We start from the raw sequence: 21,360 nt of genomic DNA, 5'->3' as shown, positions 1-21,360 counted from the left end.
TTGCAATGCACTGGGTAAAGCACATCAGCAACCTCTGGCACTGCCACAGAAATCTGCAGCAGGAACTCAGATGAGGCCCAGCACATATTCTGTGCTATTGTCACGGCCGGAAGGGCTGAAATGATGAAGGATATTCCTCTAAAGCCAGTGTTGTCACTTCAAGGCTGCCTTATTGTGCCATAAAATGTCACAGGAGCAAGAGGAAACAATTCCGTAATTGCTGAGATAATTCAGAACTTTACCAGGATCCACTGAGAACACACACAAGATGTAGCAGGAGAAATAAGGAGCGTTGGGCTGCTGTGGAAAGCACGAGGGAGGGCAGCAAGAATGGATGAGCAATCTGCATTGCCACCTTTGAAATATACTTGCTGGAAGTATAAAATGTGAGAATCCTAAGTTAAAACCAGACTTGTGAGGAGTCCCTTAATTGGAATTTCTAAGGTCAATAAAGTAGAGCTAATGAAGCACACTTGATATGCAGTGAGGCAGGAATTGTGTAACTAAAATTTACTGACCTAAAACACTGAACACAGAGGTTCTGGTAGAATTCTGGAAAATCACTGAGAATAGGAGAAATATAAAAATACCTTTTAGCTGAGACTTTATCAAAACAGGGATAGATAAAACTGATTTTTATTTTGAGCTGTTTTTCTATGTCCACATTTCTACTAACAACTATTATTAGAAGAACATTATACATAAATAAGAATTATCTTTGTCTTTCACAAAGCAATTCATGCAGATAGGGACACCTGAATTTTTAACTACCTATTTTAAAACTAACTTTTAGAGCAAATTTGATATGGATTAACTCAGAAGAGTGATGGCAACTTCCCAAAAGTTTTCAACTTAGGTGAACATATAGACAAAAGAACAAATGATAAATGTGTTTTTTCCTGGAATAAATAATTAGAAGACTCTTGAAAATAAGCTGGCAAGGGACTTTTGCAAAGGGTGTCAGAGAAGAGGAAAATTTTTTAAAAGCCAAAATCTCTCCAAACTCTAAATTCTTAAGTAATTATTTACAAGTTTGCAGATATTTATCTGTTAGCTCTGCATTTTTGCAACAACTCCAGTATTACCTACTAGGACACTACATTTTGCTATATATCAAAACTGTCTGAAGGAGTGAAGGCAGCAGCTTCTTTCAACAGCAGCAGAGAATATCAGCCAGGCCTTGGTATTTCACATATCTTGGTACTATAATTTTGATTAAACCTAAACATGGAAATCACCTACTTTCTTGATTTTCAAAATAACTTTTCCTCATTCACCCTATTATTTCAGTTGTAGCCACAGGCTGGGAGGGAGTGGTAGGTCAAGAATGGTAATTTTGAGCTGTAAAACACACATTTATGAAGCAGTTACAGGCAAGAGCCAGAGCCAGTGGAGGGTGAGAAAAACTGGTTCTGGAAAGAAGCTGAACCAAGGTAGCAGCAGCAGCCAGGGAGAGCAGCACAAAGCCTCAGGAGAAGGGCAGGGATGTTTATGAAGGTAGCATGATGACATTTTTTATTTAGAGCTTGTTCTTGGTGAAAAGCTAACTCCTACACCTTTACAGTTTTAAATTGTGATTCCATCTGCTCTAACATTGGGAGCTGAGCTTGGAAAATAGCAGGAGATCTCAGCAGGGTGCTGCACTTGACATTGGGAGCTGCCATGAGAGGCTCTGAGCCCTGAGGGAGCACTGTGCTTCTGATGAGGTGCTCTGGCTGCTGCATAAACCAAAGACTGTGGCTGTCCTTCTCATCCTCCCAGCCCAGCCCTTCCAAGAATGGCAGGGTAAAATGCCACCATCCCCATCCCAGTTCAACCCAAGCCTGTCACCCCATGGGCTGTGCTGATACCCAGTACTTTGTGGCCACTCCTGATTATAATTTTACATGGTTTAGTGCTTTGGCTGGGAAAGGGTTTCTCTTAGCAAATTAAGGTGGAAGACACAAAGGTTCTGGCTGCTCTGGCAGGATAATAGCTGTGGATGAAACTGTGGCTTTAGGCAGGCCAGGTTGGTCTTGAAGAGCCTCAAGGGAGAAAGCCTTGGAATTCATGGGCAGGTGAACTGCAGAGGAGAATAAAGCAGCTGTGCTCTGTGATGATTGTTGTGATTCATAAACAAGAGTTTATATTCTACTCTTTTTGCTTTACTGGAAATGGGCCTTTTAAGTTATTATGAATTTGGAAAGTCTGCCTAATAATGGCTGAGAAGAGCTACAATGTGCCTTTGTCTGCTCAGGTAATGAAGATTTACCTGAACAGCAGAGACTTCAAGAAAACATTGGTGGATGAACCTGTGGTGATCTTTACTTCAAACTGCGTGGCTGCTTTCCCATCACATTTTGTGATGTATGAAATTTTGTGCCCAAATTTACATTCTTGTAGTTAATAATAGTACCACTATTCCTAATTTTAGGCTGATGTCATGTTAAAGGAGGCAAAAGGACTCCAAAAGGATGTTTGGAATAACATCCATATTGAAAATGATAGTATGTTCATGTGTACATCTATACTAACAAAAATCTGTTGGTACAATCTTGCTCACACTCTGTAGGGGCTTAACTTGGGGTGTGTGAGCAATGATGGTTTGTTTCTTGGTCTGTGTTCCTCTGCAGGAACGGGGATTGTGTGTGTGGGGTGAGTGTGCCATCCAAACACTGAGAGCACGCACTCCTTCCTAAGCAGCTTTACATACAGTTTTCACTACTTATTTTGGCTTCACAAAATACTGTTGTCCTTCTGCGTAAAATAATTTACATGTCTCAGAGACTGCTGAAGTTGAGACAGTCTAAACACAGTTTAGGGGATGGAAAATAACCATGGTAAATCTGTTCCCAAGCAAAGACTTCAGATCTGCCTGGGGCAGTGCCATGATGTCCCTTGATTTCCTTCTTCCCTCCTGCATAGGATATGTCTTTTTATGTTTGACTCTTTTTCTATAAATAAACAGACCATAATCAGGAAAACACTAGCTAGCTTTGGACTCCAGCTTGTGACTTGTGTGGGGAAAATATTAAAATACTTTGAGGCATATTTTGGCTAGACTGCTGTGAGATATGGCTGAGGCCTGACAGAATCAACAATGTGCCAGACCTGACCGGGGTAAACTCTATTCTGTGTTTGTCTGAGTACTGGAGCTAGAAAAGCTGCAGCAAAGGAGGATGCTAATTGTGCTCATTTTTGGCTGGATTGCTCCTCCAGCCCCAGCTGCTCTCTAAGCTCTGGCAGCAAACAAAACCACACTGGACAGTGGTGGTGGCACAAAATCCTCCCTCCATGCCTTGCAAGGCAGTAACCTCCACTCTGACACTTCTGGATACAAAGCAAAGATTTTTTTCCCCCCTAAAGTTAAATATTTGCTACTTTTCTTAAAATCTCCCATTAAAGACCAATGACTGCCACCCCACAGAGTATCTCAGCACTTTGTGGGTTTTGCTTTCTCTTAGGATTGCAAACTCAGCAGTGTCTGTCTGCAGATCATTCTTCACCTCTCTCCCAGCATCTGCTAAGCTTGTAAATTGGTTAATAGGCTAAGAGGAATTGGGATAAATTAAGTTGTAAGGAATAGGGGTAAAGCTTGAGAAGAAAAGATCTTAAAATCTCAGAAAATAGGACAGACAGGCTGTGAGGAACAACACTGGAATCTATACAAATGGAGTAACATCAGTGTCTAGTACTTGATTAAATTTAAAACAGAGAGATTGAGATTGACTTTACAGGGCTGAGATTGTCATGTCTACAGCTTAGGCAAAATAGTACTGGAAGCTTCAGTTGGGTGTTTGTAGTTAAAAGCTTGAACACAGTTAATAGCATCATGTTATTATCTGAAATGCTTCTGAAGGAAGATAAACAATTTCAGTTTATTATGGTTTTCTTTCCCATATGGCACAAATGGGCCCAGGACCAAACTGGCTCTCAGCAGAAAGCTCCCATCTCCACACTCATTCAGCAGGTCATATTTAACCAATTTTAATATCTTGCCTGTACACCCACTGGTGGATCCATTCCAATCAATACTCTATGGCTTAGGGGTTTTTTAATGACACTTCATTTTTCACTCTCCTTGACTCTTCTGCCACTGTTGTTGAATATTCCTTTGTAGCTGATCTGTTTTCTGTCTCTCTGTGCTAATGTTTATGCCGAGTTATTATTTCCAAAAGCTAAATTTTGAGCACTCTCACTGCATTCCAAATTTCCAAAGAAAGGGCAGAAACACTACTACAATAATTCTCATGAAAACCCAAACAAATAAATCAATTAAGCACTTGCATGATTCAGAAAGACAAAGAGATATTCAAGCCCACGTGAAAGAATGACTTGATTGTGCTTGCCTCTTCTTTTTGTTGTGATATCCTCCTGCTTTCATTCCAATGTTACTGCTTATTTTCCCAGTCTCTCCAGATTAGGCAAGAAACACATTTTCAAAGGTACATGGTCACTGAAGGATGCAGCTAGGCACCTATCCAAGCGGGTGAAATCCTATGCAATTTTCTTGGATGCATATGCACCTTTTGAAAATCTGCTCTTGAATGTTTCAGAAAAAGGGCTGAAGTTTCCTGGTAAATTACAGGCATTTGTGAATATCCTTAAAAAACACAGGACTGTCAAGGACTTGTTAAAAAGACATTGTGATAAAATAGAGTATAAAACCAATGTGTAACTGCAGACAAGAAATCTGAAGAAAAGAGACTAATACTTCTAGAAGTTTAAGAAAACAGAAGATTGCTGAGAAAAGGCACTTCAAGATAACTGGTTTTTGGCATTGTTTCCAAAACATCTTAGCTAAATTCCAATGTTTTTCTATGCAAATTCAATAGCTATGAAGGCATAACATATGTCTTCCAGCAAAAGCTGTCCCTTGTGTAACCTCATGACTTAACAGCACTGATAAATGTACAAAGCTCTACTAACAGTAGGAACAATGTATTTTTGAACACATGCAGTTAATTTAATGAAATTTTGTGTCATGGTTAGAAACAACCCTTTCTTACCATTATCAGAGGCCCAATCATGCAGGTTGAAGACAGACTTCTAGAACTACAGTACTACAAGTAATTTCTGTCTCTTTCTGCTATGGAAAAACAGAGGAAAACTTTCATGCCACTCCTGAAACAAACTAAAGGTCATCCTCTGAACAGTATCCAAAACTTAGTATTAGACATAAATCGCTGTACTGCAGACTCCAATAGTTTGTCAGTAGCTCATTGCTCCGTGCAGCAGCAGAAGGAACAAGGCTTGACAGCAAGTATTTAACTAATTGAGTCTAAATTTCTGCATTTGGAAACCCCTTGGTGTTCCAAAACAACTGCTGGCAGCAGTGAAAGGTTCAGCTGCGGATACGCATGTGTCCGTGTGAAGGTACAAAGAAACCAAGCACTGGTTTATTGACAGAAAGGAAGGCAGGGTCAGCCAGCTCTGCGTAACAGCACAAGCATCCAAACTACAGCTGACAGCCTTCAAAGGGCTTATGGAGCCTCACCCAGAACTAATGTCTCCTTTTTTCCCTTCTAAAAAATCATGTGTGTCTTCTGCAAAATGAAGGACAACCTTTCCTCAGTCAGTCTGTATTGCCTTCCTTATTTGAGGTGTCTTTCCCTTCTGGTCATTTATAAGTGCATAATATTGCTGTTTCTTCACAAATAATTATCCTTTTAACACTACAAAATAATCCCATAGTATAGTTTATGGCTTGTGACCAAACTTTTCTAGCTGTCCAAGTGTTGCTGTGGTGCTGTCACTGCTTTGAATATCCCTGGCAAGGACAGCAGTCATTCCCTAGTGGTACAAACATTTCAGCCAGGTACTGGGATAGCTGTACAAGGCTGCCTTCCCAGAGGAAGGCATGTGGCATTAAAAAAGTAACTGTGAAAAGTGCATGAAATTAGGATATAAGCTTTTATTTTCCCTCCACTGTATAGTAATGTTTTGAAAGGATGGCCAAAGCACCCTGCTTCTCTCACCTACAAGGTTTCAAATGGGGACATTGAGACAAGCACAGGAGGAGGCTGACTCAGCCACCTTACTCATGTGGAGGGTACAGCCACTCCTGGAAGGCTGAGCTGAGGTAACACACACCTACATTAACTTATGTATCTACATTTCTCCCTCCAATGTAAGGAGAAGAGGAATTTAGGATACCTTTCCCAGTACACTGAGATACTGAATTCATTGCAAATGTTTCCATTTAGATTATGAGAGGTTTTGGAAAACATTTAAAACGTAAAAGAAAAAGCATCCTCCAATATGATGGTTTTGCAAAAGGGCAAGGAATCCTTCTGCCTTTTGCTATACAACCCTGTAATGTTTTTCTTTTAGACTCTGATTTTTAACTGAAACTGAAAATTAAAGTTTTCATGGTAGAATCAATTACAGTTTGCATGTATAACAAGTTTAATTACAATAGGGGTTTTCACTGCTCTCTTAAATGAGCAAATCAAAATGCAAGACATGCAGAGAAGCAGATTCAGCCTTCTTCAGTATAAAGAAATATTATAATTTAGAATTGCAAATATCTGTATTTAAATACATCTTATTCTTACAGATTCTTATAGATATAAGAATCATAGATAGATCATCTATATATATATATATATATCAAGATACATAGATCATCAATAGTGATGACTCATGACCTAAGTACATCTCAAAGTGAAGCATTTTAATATATAAAACTGTGCATAACAGTATAAACTGTTATGCACAGTGTATAAACTCTGATGATTTCAGACTTTCACCGATCAAGACTGTTCTGCAGCTGAATATCACATACAATTAGTATTTTATTTTGGGGAGAAATGTTGGAATTTTACATTATACAACTTTCTTAATAACACTTCAAGGATTAACATAACATGGTCAAGAAATATAACACTAATAGCAATCAATCAGTCAATCAATCAAACAGACACTGTTTCCTACTTTGTTCAGCTCTAACTAGAAGAGTACAGTAGCTGATTCAATTGAAAAAATATCTTACAGACCTTTTAGACTATTTAAATTCTATTTTTTAGGCAGAAATTACTAGATATTCAGACCATATTTATTGTTTGCAACATGAAATCCTAATTCATATTAAGTTAACCAAGGTGCAGGAATTATTTTTCCTAGTTTGACCTTCTCTCCGTAAAATCACTTATGGATATTTTGGAATCAGACATAAATTAATAAAGTTTAAAACCTGATGGCTGATAAGTATTTATGTCACTTTAAAGAAAATTACTGTCCATGCTAATTTGTATTCAACAGGTGGGGAAAAGATACTGGTGTTAAGTGCACAAGAAGAAAAATTGAGATAAAAATGGAAGCCTGCCCATAAACACAATGTCCAAGGAAAATAATGGATTTTAGAGAACATCTTCTCCTCTTATGTAACAGATGTTACTGAACTTATTTAAAAAACCCAAACATAGTTTTGTGGGTCATAGCATGCAACCACAACTGAAAAAATATTTAGTGGCCTTTTAGTTAAAGGAGTGGAATCAACAATATTACCAAAACACGAGACAATAAGTTCTCTGAGCACACCAAAGAGTACCCAATAAGAGCACCCAATATTAATCAGTCATACATACATGATTGCCTGTTCCCTTAGTTACACTAATGATTTTCAGAGTCTGATTGTTAAAGTAATTGAAAGCTGATTTTTCAGGTGGAAGTTCTCCAAGCAAAGAGTAATGTGGATGGCAGCTGAGATACCTGGAGACGCTCAGATACATATAGGTACAAAATTCAATATGACATTAGAAGAGAACAACCCCCCCCTTATTCACAGAATAATTCCACATGCAAATTCACTAATGAAATATGTATGGTCATTTTTCACAATGTTAAGAATATGATAACAGGAGGAAATGGAATTTGAAGAAACATTCCAGTTCTCATAATATCTAGAAATCTGGTCATTTCTTTTAAGCATGTAGATTTTAATAATCTGAGTCTTCCAATTAAATAATTTTAACACTGTCTGAATTATTTGTATCTACAGTTCTTCATATTTTCACACTAATTTTACACTAACTCACTCACTAAATTTTTATTGTTGTTGCTGAACAGTGATAATTGTAGCAAGGTGAATTGGACTGTAATTTTTTAAGAAGAGAGGGAAAAAAATAACCTAATGGATATCTTGGACTAAGCCTAAGTCTAAGCATGTCAGTCTATGCAATGTGTCATTACTGCTAAATCCATAGCAGTCAGAAGTGTTAAGAAAAACGTTACACTCTCATCAAACAAAAAGGGATTAAATTCTTCAGCAGCTTCTTCCAGGGTCTGTAAGGGTATGCATTATTCTCTAAAACAGAAGAAATTCACTCTGAGGGAAAGCTTTTCAACAGAACTCTTTTGAAATATAAGTTAAAGGAGTAGAGATGAGCTAAGGCATTTCTCTAGCAATCACCACAATTCTTTGATGTTTTTCAGTCCCTTAACATCATGCATCCAAATAACAATAGCTTATCAGTGACAGAATACATACCTGTAGTTTTTTTACCATGTTTATTTTACCAGGTAAATGCATATTTTCTTAAAAGCTTTTATGGGATGTTCAAAATATGCCGAAGCAGGAAAACAAACAACTGTGCAATGCCATAAGTATTCCTAATGTTTTTTTTATTAGTTTATAGGAATCTGCAGCTAGTAACAATCTGCCTCTCACAGTTCAGAGCAAAGCCACTGATACGCAGCTACTTACTTTGCATTGGTTTCCCATGGGAAGTTGTTAAGAACACTTATATTTAATACAGAATTAAACTTTTCACAGTTAATATGGTACATAAAATTCACAAACATCTTCAAACATCTGTAAAGGAAGGAGTCTAGAGTCTACAACACTCATGCATTAACTGGTTTTCTGTGTTGCCCTATATATTTTTTCTTTTTTTCCTAGACAAGACTTCTTCTGCATTGTCAGACGTGTATTCTTGAAGATGACAGATGGTTACAAAAAGTCTCTACTTAGACATGTTGCAAAAATCAATAACTGAAAAATTGTCTGACTAACATTAAACTTTTGTGCTTAATGAGGTTTAGTTAAGAATATCAGCTCAGGAGAACACAGTTAATGTTTATATTTGTTTGTGTCCTAGAGAAGAAAGGGATACCATGCAGAAATTCAAACCTGCCTGGCATTGGTTTGTCTTGATTAAAATTCAGCACATTAAACAGGTCAGATCTATGGCTACATGACATACCAGAACCATGATATATTCCAATTTTGGATCAACAGTGTCTTTCAAAGGTTCTTCTGGACCTGCACTCTAATTCAGCACATTCTGAGAGCTAAAATTTTGTTTTGAAGAGTGGGTAATGAACTGCAAAACAACACAGAACTTCCACTGAAACTTTTGAATTGTGGAATTAAGTCAAAATAATGCTTTCAATTTCGCATGATGAAGTCAATAAAATCTTGTACAATAATTCTCATGCACAGAATGGCACTTTTGAACTATCTTGTGCAACACAGTGAGGTACATGAATTGCAATGGGTGGAATGAAGAACTGAGCAAAGAAAAGATGTGTTCACAATGAGAGCTGAGGCAGACAAGTTATTAGTCAAAAGGCATCTTAGGTGATAATTTTAATACTTAATAAAGGTAGTAACTGTAAAAGTCCTATGCTTCACATTTTAGATAAGACCTCTCACTTCTGTAAATATTCATCAGCATCTCTAGAGTAAAGCCCTTATTATACTGAGTTGAAAGACATACAAGCCAGTTAAATTGCTTTTCTGGGAGATGCTTGAGGGAGTGTAGTCAAATTTCTGCTTCACAGAAATATTCAGGTGTGGATGTTACTGCTTCAGACTCTGTATTTTGTTTTGCCATGATCATTGATAACACATATGTGCTGAAAAAAACAGAACAGATTGCAAAAGTATGGTTGAGTACATTATTAATTATTAATTAATTGTTCACAAGTACTTAGGCTTGGCCAACCTAGTGATCTTATGATTACTCTTTCCTTTCCAGACATCTGGAAGTGAATTCTGATTTCACTTTCTAGCTACCGCAAGTTTTCCCACTTGGAATTCCCAGCTTTGAGATGCTCCCCTTGGAGTGCCACAAGAAGCAAAGGAAAGGTTTGCACCTTTTTTCCATCCTCATTTCTCTGAGAAAAGGGACAGGCACCATAGTATTCAGACACCTGTCTGACCTGTGCCTGTGTTTCACTTTTGCTGCTGTCTCTGCACATACTGGAAATGGCAGATCTGAGAAGCCCTAGGCTCATGAGAGGAAGAAGGAAGATGGAAATTTAGGGAACTCTTAGGGGTAGGGAACTGTTCACAGTGCTGAGCAAGAACTCCTTTGGATTATTTGAGGTTTTGCAGGGAGTTTTGCACTCACTGAAAGGATTCCAAATCCCAACCATGTCAAAGACACACCTCCACAGGGCCCCAAGGATGAGAAAAATTGTGGGATATTTATGAAAATAAATATAGAAAAAGTAGATCAATGAGTTTTAAAAATTTTTTTTATAAGAAACTTACGTTTAAATCTCTGAAGTGCTCATTGTAGTCTAAGGCATAACCTACCACAAATAGATCTGGAATTTCAAATCCGTAATCTGTATTGAGACAAATAACAAACACCATCAATATAAGATCAGTGGCAGTTATAAGCCCTTAAATTAATGTGTGATTCTCAACAAGCAAACTCTACTTATATGTAGTCAGCTGGGGCTATGCTACTTTTGATTGAGACATCATGGTCAGCAGCACTCCCATAACCAGTTCCCAGTCACAGAGTACTTGTGAAAGGGATGTGAACAGTCAGAGGAGAGGAGAGGATGATTTTGTATAAAATTATCACTGGCACATTTTGGAAGGAAGCCAAAATCAGAGCTGGAACATTCTGCTTGCATTTGGAAGTTCCATTGGTGTATATGTGTGAAGATCACTGTCCTATATCATAGTAATGATGGAAAAATGTGGAATATTAAATCAGAAGTAACTTTCAGAGATCTATATATTTTCTGCTAAGAATAGCAAAGTCTATCTCATATTTTATGCTACCAAAACAAGTAAAATGCTTTTAAATTAAAGCCCCAATTTTATGAAGATTCAAGCACATGCTTAACAAAGTAAACGCATGCAGTGCACCGCAGTTATACAGCTCACACACCTGAAGCCAAGCACAGACATGCATCTTTCTGAGTGTGAAGGTCTGTGCAGTATCAGCACTACATAAAACAAGGTAGACTCTTTCCAAATTGTTCTCTAAATAGCTAGAGGAAAACCCAATCTTACAGACACAAAAATAGGTCCACATAAAAAATTCTACAGGTATTCAGGTAAGGAATTTATTCAGTTATTTAAGATTGAAGGTTATGTGCACTTTGGAATTTAGGTAAGTGAGGAAATGCTACACCACTGTCAGTGATTTAAAAAAGAGATCTCTGATGTTTTATAGAATTCATTACACTATGAATAAACAAAGATAAAATGTGTTTCACTCAAAAGTTAATACATAAAAATATAAAGCTACCCTTCATTAAGTAATTTTATTGCCACTTTTATATGTTTAACATTAGTGAATCCAGTCAAATATATGCCTTAGTTTTACTGGGTTAAATTCTAAATGTTTAAAAATACTACTCCACTGTGTAAAAAGTTGTACAACAAAATGTTTGGACCATAGTTCAGATAACAGGGCTAAAACCTCACAGCCATGCCCAACATTTAAATAACTTTTGCTTCATAAATTTTCCCTCTCTCCCACATCCCAAATCAAAGCCCTTCATGCTGCCTCCTGGTACTCCCCTGCCTACTCTCCTTCTACCCTCCTCCCCAGCTCAGCTGACCAGAGACTTCTTCAGTAGCAAATACTGGTAGATCTCTTCTAGATGGATCTATTCTTTTCGTATTTAGCCACATACCTGTTATTACATCATTTATTCTAATTAAGGCTAAAATGGTAATTGCTTAGTATAGCTCCATTTACAGCTTCATCATAACACACTATAAGGACCAAAAATTTAGACAGAAGTGGTGCTGGTGTGGTGCAAACCGAGCAGCAGGAGAAAGTTTAAAAAGCCCAATTTATCTTCTGCTTTTTAGGAGGTGGGATTTAAGTATAATATCAGTTTTCCCTTCGAACAATAAAACTTTAAAAAATAGAAGTGCTTTTCTGAATTGAAAAATGTAAAACTTGTTAATACTTAGTCACAATAAAACACCTTTCATGCTCAGATGGAAGACTGCAGCTCCTCCAGAGAGATGCAACGAGGAAGGAAAAAGAAGAAATGGATATTCTCTTGGATATTTTTTGTCAGAGACAGAAGATAAAACACTTACCTTTCATTGATAAAATTAAACCCTTTCAAAATTTCCCAATAAAGTTAGTATTCTGCAGAAAACCTAAGTCGGGTAGGCTTTCCAAATGACAATTACACAAATCCTTCCATTGCATCCCATAGACCCACTGACAATTGGTATTTTATAATGCTTCTAGCAGTCCATAGAATGTGATGAAAGGCAAGTGACAGAGTAGTGGTAATTTCTACTATTAATTGGATTTTCAGAACACTTACAATCTGGTCTGTACCCATCAGGCCGAGATGTTCTTTTCACCAACAAACTGTAATTAAAAATAAAATAAACCCCATTTAAATCTAGATATGTAACTGAATAGCACACATAAAACTATTCCCTTTATCAAAAATCTGAGCCATGTGAGTCCCTGTTCTTGTTCTGTTTCTCTTCCTGACAACATCCTGATTGCAGGGAAGAGCTGGGTGTATTCCCCTCCCAAGTCCATCAGTGCCAGTCTTGAAATGGCTGGAGGATCATTGCCAAGGCAGAACAATACAAAAGCATTTCCCCTCCTTTCCTTCACCCTCCCCTTAGTGACCCAGGCAGCTCCTCTGCACAGCTCTCCTTCATACTGCAGCATCAAGTTAAAGCAGGATGTCTGAATGGGAATCTGCTCTGGAAAATATGCTGGACTAGACTAATTAATTACTAAGTTTTGTGATCATTTTACTCACCTGGCCACTTTAATCATTTTTGGTTTGTATTTTTCTATATTGTTAAGCAGAACCTTCATGGTCCTTCCAGTTCCAACAATATCCTTATAAAACAAGAAAAATAAAGTAAGTAAAACACAAAGGAAGGCTGAAAGGAGGAAATCTGGACAATGACTGAGAAGTTTCACATTCTTATTTTGTAGAAATGATTTATTTTTCCAGTGCATTGTAAACCACATCCAAAAAAGGCTATAATGGAGCTTACACTGTTTGAAGCAAGCACTTTCTATTCATAAAATTATCAGTTCAAGGACTGTCCACTTCCTCTTGAAAACAGCTATGTTGCAAGTACTTGGGATGTAACTCAGGACTGGAGCTGATTCTACTGGGCACTGCAAGGATGCAGGGATTATTAGACTTTTCATATTATGCCTGAGATCACAGCATGTCACCATGTCTCCATGTTGGGCTAACTCTGCCCTATTTGTTGTATTAGCAGATACACAGTAAAAATCACAGTACAAATATTATTTCTCCAGAGCTGCCACATCCAGTATAATCACAATAAGATCAATAGGTGCCTGGCCAGAAAACTGACCGTGGAGCACAGCTGTTGATCCTGAATTTTGGGGGTGGATTAGCAACACCTTGTCATTGTCTTCCAGCTGTTTAATATGAAATTTGCTGTGGACATTTTTAATTTCTGTTAAAGCAGCTGGAATGAGTAAATTGGAGTTCTTAGCAGCTATTCAGGTAACCAACCATCTCTGTGGCTGATGGTTTTATTTCTATCCTTTGCTAAGAGAAGAAATTTCAACAGTGTACAGTTCATTATATTGTCCAGCTTACTTCCCACACAAGCAAACTGGTTCTGATATGCCAGGCAGATCCTAATGTGCTCTCTAGCTGTCCCAGTAGCTTATTCAACATTTTCAAAGAGAACCACCTATCTTAATTATATGAGAATTTGTGGCACCAATGAGGTGACATGTTCTTTCCCTCTACAGCTGAAAACTGCTGATTTACAGCAGCAACAGCTCTGTGATGGGCTGTCCCCTGGGGACACCGCTGGGTGGGGAGATGGATGCAGGAGCTGGGGACCTTGAGGGAATGACTGATACTCCCAACCAGACTGTGAACAACCCTGGGGCTGTAAAGCATATGCTGGGCCACTATTTCAACGTCATGCACCTGAGAAATGCAGGGCATCACTGCAGTTGATTCACTGTTCTCCAAGGAACAGAACAACTTGAAGAACAGGAGTTGATGAAACCATAGAAAGAACAAATCAAATGAGGCAGAAACAAAGACTCGTGGGTATCATGAGGCAGAGCACCAGTGACATCAATGTAGTTTGATCTGTCATGCAATTGCAAAAAGACTGAGAGGCCATTAAGCAAATCAACCCTTCTCCCTCTTCACCACCTCCCAGCGAGAGAAGTGTAAACACAGACAGGATTTAGAAACTGAACAGCCAATCATGGTTTGGCTGTGTGACTTTATCCAAGTACAATATGACATAAGCACCCAGCTTACCTCCACAATTAGAACATTCTGGAAGAAACAAACAAAAAGGAATACAATTACATAATATTCACATAGTAAAATAAACAAATGTTTTTAAAAGGGGAATGAAGATTGGTCCATGTGCATATGTACAACACAGTAGGACACAAGGAGTTTCCTGTTTCATTTCTGTGCCCTGAAAAAGAGCCAGTCATAAGAGCAAGCCCTGCAGTCAGGGACCACAACTTAATTCAGCTCTGTCTAGATTATCCTCTTTGTCCAAGAACGGATGAAGCTTTGGAAAATAAAATTAGGTGGAAGAAATCCAAATAGAATGAGCTTCACTTCATTCCAGCATCTCTAGCTGTGTACTGCAGTGTACCCTATAGTTCACTAAAATACTATTTCCAATGTCACTATGAGAATACAGCAATAATATTCCTTCTCTGAAATAAATGCTCTTCCTCCCTCCACCCACACCCGAGCAACTTCACAGTAAAGGATTAGAGGCCAAGTTGTAAAACCCACTCTCATACTGCAAAGCACCCTCTTTCTCTTGAGATACTGCTGCTGAAATCAGTATTTTTTGAAGAGAAGGGGAGTGGCCCAGCCAAGAGCAGTGATGTCAAGCTTTATGACAGTATCATCACACAGGCTGAATCTTTTTGCTGAAATTGTTCATCACTGTCTAGGAATTACAATGTCTAAGGAGACTTCAGTTCTTTTACTAAAAGCAATAATAAGATATAATGTCCTTATTAGAAGAAATAAAAATCTATTTATTAGTAGGCATGATCATATGCATGATCAAAAGGATGGACTCTTACAATCTCACATGAAGATCTACTTTCTGAAGTGAAACCTGCAGTAGCAAGAGGAAAGTTATTTCACAAATACCTTTATCTATCCATCAGTGTATACACCTTACATGGATGTGCACGGTGTGTCCTGCAAAATCTCAGGACCACATAGTTTCACATCCATGCAGTATCCACCAGCCTAGTTTACATTCCACTTCCTTTCTATCAGGCTGGTTGGCTTTGCTACATACATAACATGGAGACTGTTTAACTTCCTTTTCCATAACAGAAACCCAAGGCTGAGAGTTGTAAGAGAGACTCAAAGACATGGAGAAGGAGTGTGTGAAAGGAGTGTGCTCACAACCAGCACACCTTTAACAGCTTCAATAACTGATACATAAGTAATTTTTAATCTTCAACCCATAAATTATTAATATAGATTATCCATATTTATATTCATACTGCAGCTCTTCCTAACACTCACAGTGCTTGGTAGGGAAACATGGCATACTTAATGCATTAAGCACTGCAGAAACATATTACCACACACTGTATTATACCTGGATGCTTCTGAAATGGCAAAACACTTGGTAAAGGAGTGGAGGGAACTCCTGGCAGCAATTGGGCAAATGTCAGCAATGGAGATACCACTCAAGAAAGCCACTAATTTAGACTGAGCTCTGGTGGAATGTATATTAATCTTGGAGGGAGGCTCCTTTTTGGTGTTTTCATAACAGGTTTCACTGGTGGTTATCCTGCTTGGCACTCCTGACTTTCAACCTCTCAGCTGCTGACACAAACAACTTTGGATCTCACTAGTCCTGTGAAGGCAAAAAGTTAAAGGCCTCTTAATAACAAAAGTCTGAAGATACCCTGCCTCTAGAAACTTCTCCCTCCAAGAAAGAATGGAAGTATATCAGTTGTCTAGATAAGATGAAGAGCCAAAACCATGTTCAGGAAAAGCTTATGACAGGTGTGCAGGAGCACAATTTTTGAAGGAAACCATTTGGATCCAAAACCAAGTTGGATCTCATCTGGCTTCCTGTATGAAGTCATAAGTGGGAAAAACATTTCTGAAAACTAGCTCAGGACACCTGGGTCTGAGGCATAAGGAAATTACTTGATTCGGTCAGTGGACACCTGAAGACAATGCACAGGAGTAATAGCTTAACCACCCCAAGGAACCTGTGCAGCTGGTGATATATGTAAATATTGATTTGTTTACACACACACACACACACACACACACATATATATATACACACATATATATGATATAAGGAGAGAGCAAAAGAGTTGACAAGGAAAGAACCTCACCAGAACTAAAAATGGAAATGAACCCTTTAGTACCAGGCTCAGCGAGAGTGACCATGATCAAACACAGCCCACGGATCTCAAGGCAGGTCTACAGGCTTGAGACAGGTCCAACAAAGTCAGTCTGTGAGTCAGGGTCTGGGTCAGTGTTGGCAGGAGTGCACAGGTCTGGCTGCAGCTGAGCTGGAGGTCGGTACCCACACGGCACAGACCAGGTGTGGACGGAGCCCAGGGCTGAGCTGGTGTTCCTGTGCCCACAGGTGTCAGCAGAGGCCCCAGGGGACACAGGTCATGGCCATTAGCATCTATTAGTGCCTCTGTTATTGTAGTTACAGACTGAGACAAAAGCAAAGTCCTGGGACATTTAATTGACAGACAAATAAGTTTCTTTGCTAGTACAGTTGCTTCAGCTGTTCTGTCAGGATCAAGGGATTCTTTTGCATGCTCACATGTGGAAATCACAAAGTTGGACAGAATGAGTGGACAGCAGCCTCCCTGGCCATGGAATTTGGGTTAACCAATAGGGAGGAGTATGTCCTTATATATTCCTTACTCCTTATATTCCTTTAACCTGTGAGAAAAAATAATCATAGACATGATAGAAAATGTGTCTGAAGACACTAGGAAAGATCATCTTCTGTTAGGCTATAGCAGAAATTTTAAATTATCCTTCAAAGATATCTGATTCACTTCTTCTAGAACATGATGAGTACTTCAGAATCTCCCCAGGGAAAGTGCCTCAATACCTCATTATCTAAGAGCAAAGATATAATAAGAAAACTTCTGTTGATATTTGGCCTGAACTTATTTTGAAGAGAACATGGAAAAAGCTTTGTTTTCTTCTCTTTTCTCTTCTATATTTGAAAGACATATTTCCTCAGTTTCCGCTTTTTCATATAAAACAACCTCTATTTATTTATGTTTTCTCACAAGTTACATTTCCTAGCTTTCTGATAACTCTTTTGTTCTCCTCTGGAATCAGTCCAGTTGGTCAGAATCCTTCTCCAGTTGTGGTGTTCCAAACCAGAAAGTCTTTTCCAGTGTCAAGAGGAATAAAAGAACCACTTTGTATGCTTTATAAATAATCCTCCTTTCTATGTATCCCAGTATAACAGTTACATCCTTTGTAAAAATATACTGGTGTCTCATGTGCAACTTGTGATCCACCTTTTGTCTCCAGGACTGCTGCTGAGTCAGTCTTCCCTCACTTGCATTTATGCATAAGATTACTTCTGTATAAACACAGATTCACCTTTATTGTCATTACATGTCATTCTTTGAGCCAAATTCTTAAAATAATTTCTTAAGATCACAATATCTTGTAGTATTTTTCCAGGTAGCATGAGTACCATTAAATGCTGATTTCATCTTTTCAATCATGAACTAAATTTTGTAAAGTCCCTGGAGAGCGTGCTTTAATGTATCTCATCTGACAGTGAAGCATAATTAACTGCTTCTTGAGAACAGCTTTCCAAGAGTTCCAACACATCTCTCTAATAGAAATTTAATTTTGTATGTGTCTCCTTATCACACATGACTCATATGAAGGAAAGAGGATTAATGTGGATCCAGACATTCCTGAAAGGTTTGTCTGGCTATAGGAGTGATAGTCACCTGCACATGACTTCAGCTGAAGTGTAAGATCTCATATTTATTGACTAACTCAACAAGGAAGGATTTTAGTGAATGCTGTCTCTCATCCATAGGGTCAAAGAGTCCAACTGTTGCAAATCATATACATTGGGGAAGTTTCTATAAGATGTCTAGGCCAGAAAACACACATGCTGTTTTGTATTATGCCCATTCTCATTATTTCCAAAACACTGATGAGGATTTTCTGTACTATGGGGAAATGCTGTAGGTAAGGCCTCTGCAGTGGAAAAGCCACTAAAAAATATTTAGATATGAAAACATTTCATAACTATAAGTAAGCAGGCATCCTAACTGTTCAGTGATACTTTAATCTCTGTTATCACTATGCAGGGTTACTGTGCCTAAAGTCTCCATACTTTTCAGTCACTAACTGCTGCTTATGACCAAAGGCATTCAGAGTGGTTTGCCATCCTCTGGTACACAAACCCTCTCCTACAAAATACTGTGCTGGGAAACTGACTGTGATGCTGCCTATCCCTTGCCTTTCTACTGTTGGAGCAGTCTACAGATAGAAGATTTCAGAAAAGGGATGGAATAGCAGAGTAGTGGAGAAGCACACTGCAAACTGCCAAGAAATGTTTTGATACACAGCGTCAGAGACTAGATAGCAGTGATGTCCAACTAAAACTGGTTGAAATAGATTACCTTATCCTTGATCGGATGGATAGCAGAGGATGAAAGAAGAATGCAATGGATACAACAAATTAGTACATTGTCAGTAATGTCAATTGTCATAGTACATTGTCAGTAATGTCACCATCATCCTAAAGGCACCTTGTGAAAGGTCAGTTCCTTATTCAGCTTCACTGTGAAGTCCCCATGTGAGCCAGTGTGCAGGGGACTGGCAAAATTCATCAGCTTGTGGTGCTGCAGCAGTCACTGATAGCTGGACAAATAGGAAGCTAAAGAACACTGAAGAAAGGATCCTTCTCAAGTACGTGTGTTTGAAGCTCCTGTACCACATAGGTCAAGAATGTTTTGTCCTTTCAGATGTATTTGAGGCAATTACAAAGAAGGAAACCACATGAAAAGAAAAGTAATCCAGCCTTCTGGATTCTGTCTACTTTTGAAACTCAGAGAACAGGATATAGGAATATTTACTGACATGTTGACTAGACTAAAGATGGCTTAATTTCTGAGCAGAGCCATGTTCACCAATACAATCTCTGAAGTACATCCAGAAATCTAATAATGGTGCTAATATATCTTAGAGTGAGACAGAGTACAGTCAGTTTTTTAAAATATGTCCTGGAAAGATTTCATACATAGTCCAAATAAAAAGGGATGCTGGCTTCAGAGAATGAAACACCTTCCTATTGAGTCATTGCAAAAGAATCAACATTGCAAAAGAATCAGCTTCCATTACTGATAGATCAGAGGCATGGCTGGGAGCTCATAGATTTGGATGTGATTCATTCTGTGTTTACACAGCTTTTTACCAGGTAGCTGGCAGAAGGTAGGCTGGTGCAATAGAGTCAAACACCTCAAGTTGGAAGGAAGTCATAAAGAGCAAGGAGTCAACTCCTTGCTCCTTGCAGGACTACCTAAAACTAAACCATATGACATTGACCAGGTGCTTCTTGTAACTCTGACAGGCTTCAGACCCCGACCACTTCCCTGGGGAGCCTGTTCAAGTGACTTGAACACAGTTTCAGTGAAGAACCTTTTCCAGCTGTCCAATCTGAACTTCCCCTGATATGGCTTCATTCCATTCCCTCCTGTCCTGTTGCTGGTCACTAGGGAGCTGTGTGCACTGCCCATCTTGTGGAAGCTGTAGGCTGTGATGAGGGCACCCCTCAGCCTTCACTTCTTCCCCAGGCTGGACAACACAGGTGACCTCAGCTGTTCCTCAGAAGTCTTGCCCTTGAGCCCTTGCACCAACCTGGTTGTCCTGGACACACTCTGATAATCAGAAGTCCTTCCTGCATTGTGGCAGACCCCAGCACTCGAGGTGAGGCAGCCCCAGTGCAGAGCAGAGCAGGACAATCCCCTCCCTTGCCCTGCTGGCCATGCTGTGCCTGATGCCCCCAGGACAGGGTTGGCCCTCCTGGCTGCCAGGGCACTGCTGGCTCAGGTTCAGCTTGTCATGGACCAGGACCCCCAGGTCCCTTTCCATGGTGCTGCTCTCCATCCCCTCATTCCCCAGTCTTTACATATAACAGGGATTACCCTGTCCCAGGTGGAGAAACTTGTTAAATTTCATACAACTGGTGATTGCCCAGCTCTCCAGCCTATGCAGATTTCTCTGTAAGGCCCCTCTACCTCTGAGGGAGTTCACACCCCCTCCTGTTTCAGCATCATTAGCAAATTTTCTTAATGTACATTCAATTTATGAGTCCACACCTTTTATAAAAACATTAAAGAGCACTGGCCCTAAAATTGTCCTCTGTGGTTTTGGCTGGAAAGGGGTGCTGTGAAGTTTAAAATTCTCCAGTTTTGAGTGATCAGGGGACGCACAGCTTTCAGCTCTGTACATGAACATTTGAACTGAGCAGAAATAATATTTGTGGTGTGAGCTGATCTCCACAAAAATAAAATTTCCATTTCCATATAAATTTCTAGACAGTAGTAAAAATTGCCCATAGGAGCATGGGTCATCTGAAAAAAGAAGGTTTTTGACAATACTAGTACTATTTAAAATAAGGAAGAAATAATTTCTAATCCCCAGGTAGAATGTGAATTTGTCTCTTATGCTAAAGAGAACTCTCTGTGAATGTTAATTTTTTTAAAATAATGAACAGAAAGCATGCAAAAATTGAAAATCTCTTATTTCCTGCTTTTTAAAGCCACACACATTTATACCCTGCAGGTTTTTACAGTACATATAAAAAAATCCTGACTTGCCGTAAGATGAAAACTACTCTGGCACTGAGTCAATACATTTCTATTGTTTACCTTCCCACAGGTCAGTAATAAATGGAACAATGTCAGCTAACAAGACCAAGCAGAGTAATGAGAGCATGTCTGCCTGACAGCAGTAAGTGCTATGGAAATTATTTTTCATCTTCCTGGAAAAGAATAACCATTTTTTTTCTGGACTTGGATTTTATGTGCTGTTTGGAAGAATTGCTATGAATAGTAGTGCTTTCAAGCTAGCACAGAGTAAGACTTTGAGGAAAACCGTGTCTTT

General features: G+C 38.9%; 1 protein-coding gene and 1 long non-coding RNA gene across 10 annotated transcripts in view; one reads left to right on the top strand and one right to left on the bottom strand.

Annotated features, from left to right (window-relative positions):
* LOC135293615 (uncharacterized) overlaps positions 1–21,360 on the top strand; it is an 80,022-nt gene that overhangs the window by 18,359 nt on the left and 40,303 nt on the right. For 5 of the 6 annotated variants that reach the window (XR_010355742.1, XR_010355751.1, XR_010355750.1 and 2 more), the window contains exons 3-5: positions 7,646–7,716; positions 9,963–10,072; positions 21,136–21,207. This is a non-coding gene — a long non-coding RNA (uncharacterized LOC135293615). Of the gene's footprint in view, positions 1–7,645; positions 7,717–9,962; positions 10,073–20,048; positions 20,182–21,135; positions 21,208–21,360 lie in introns of all 6 variants that reach the window. The other variant, XR_010355746.1, reaches the window with a different exon arrangement.
* PRTFDC1 (phosphoribosyl transferase domain containing 1) overlaps positions 8,583–21,360 on the bottom strand; it is a 42,904-nt gene continuing 30,126 nt past the window's right edge. For 2 of the 4 annotated variants that reach the window (XM_064408009.1, XM_064408018.1), the window contains 5 exons: positions 14,494–14,511; positions 12,979–13,061; positions 12,523–12,569; positions 10,481–10,557; positions 8,583–9,840 (listed from right to left, as the gene is read on the bottom strand). In XM_064408009.1, coding sequence (XP_064264079.1) covers positions 9,793–9,840; positions 10,481–10,557; positions 12,523–12,569; positions 12,979–13,061; positions 14,494–14,511 — 273 coding nt within the window. In that variant the 3' untranslated portion in view covers positions 8,583–9,792. Of the gene's footprint in view, positions 9,841–10,480; positions 10,561–11,755; positions 11,869–12,522; positions 12,570–12,978; positions 13,062–14,493; positions 14,512–21,360 lie in introns of all 4 variants that reach the window. The other 2 variants (XR_010355727.1, XM_064408017.1) reach the window with 2 other exon arrangements.

This window comes from Passer domesticus, chromosome 1, assembly GCF_036417665.1.
Source record: "Passer domesticus isolate bPasDom1 chromosome 1, bPasDom1.hap1, whole genome shotgun sequence".
Taxonomy (NCBI): Eukaryota; Metazoa; Chordata; class Aves; order Passeriformes; family Passeridae; genus Passer; species Passer domesticus.
Note: the sequence above shows the minus strand (reverse complement) of the source record. Positions and strands in the feature narration are given on the sequence as shown.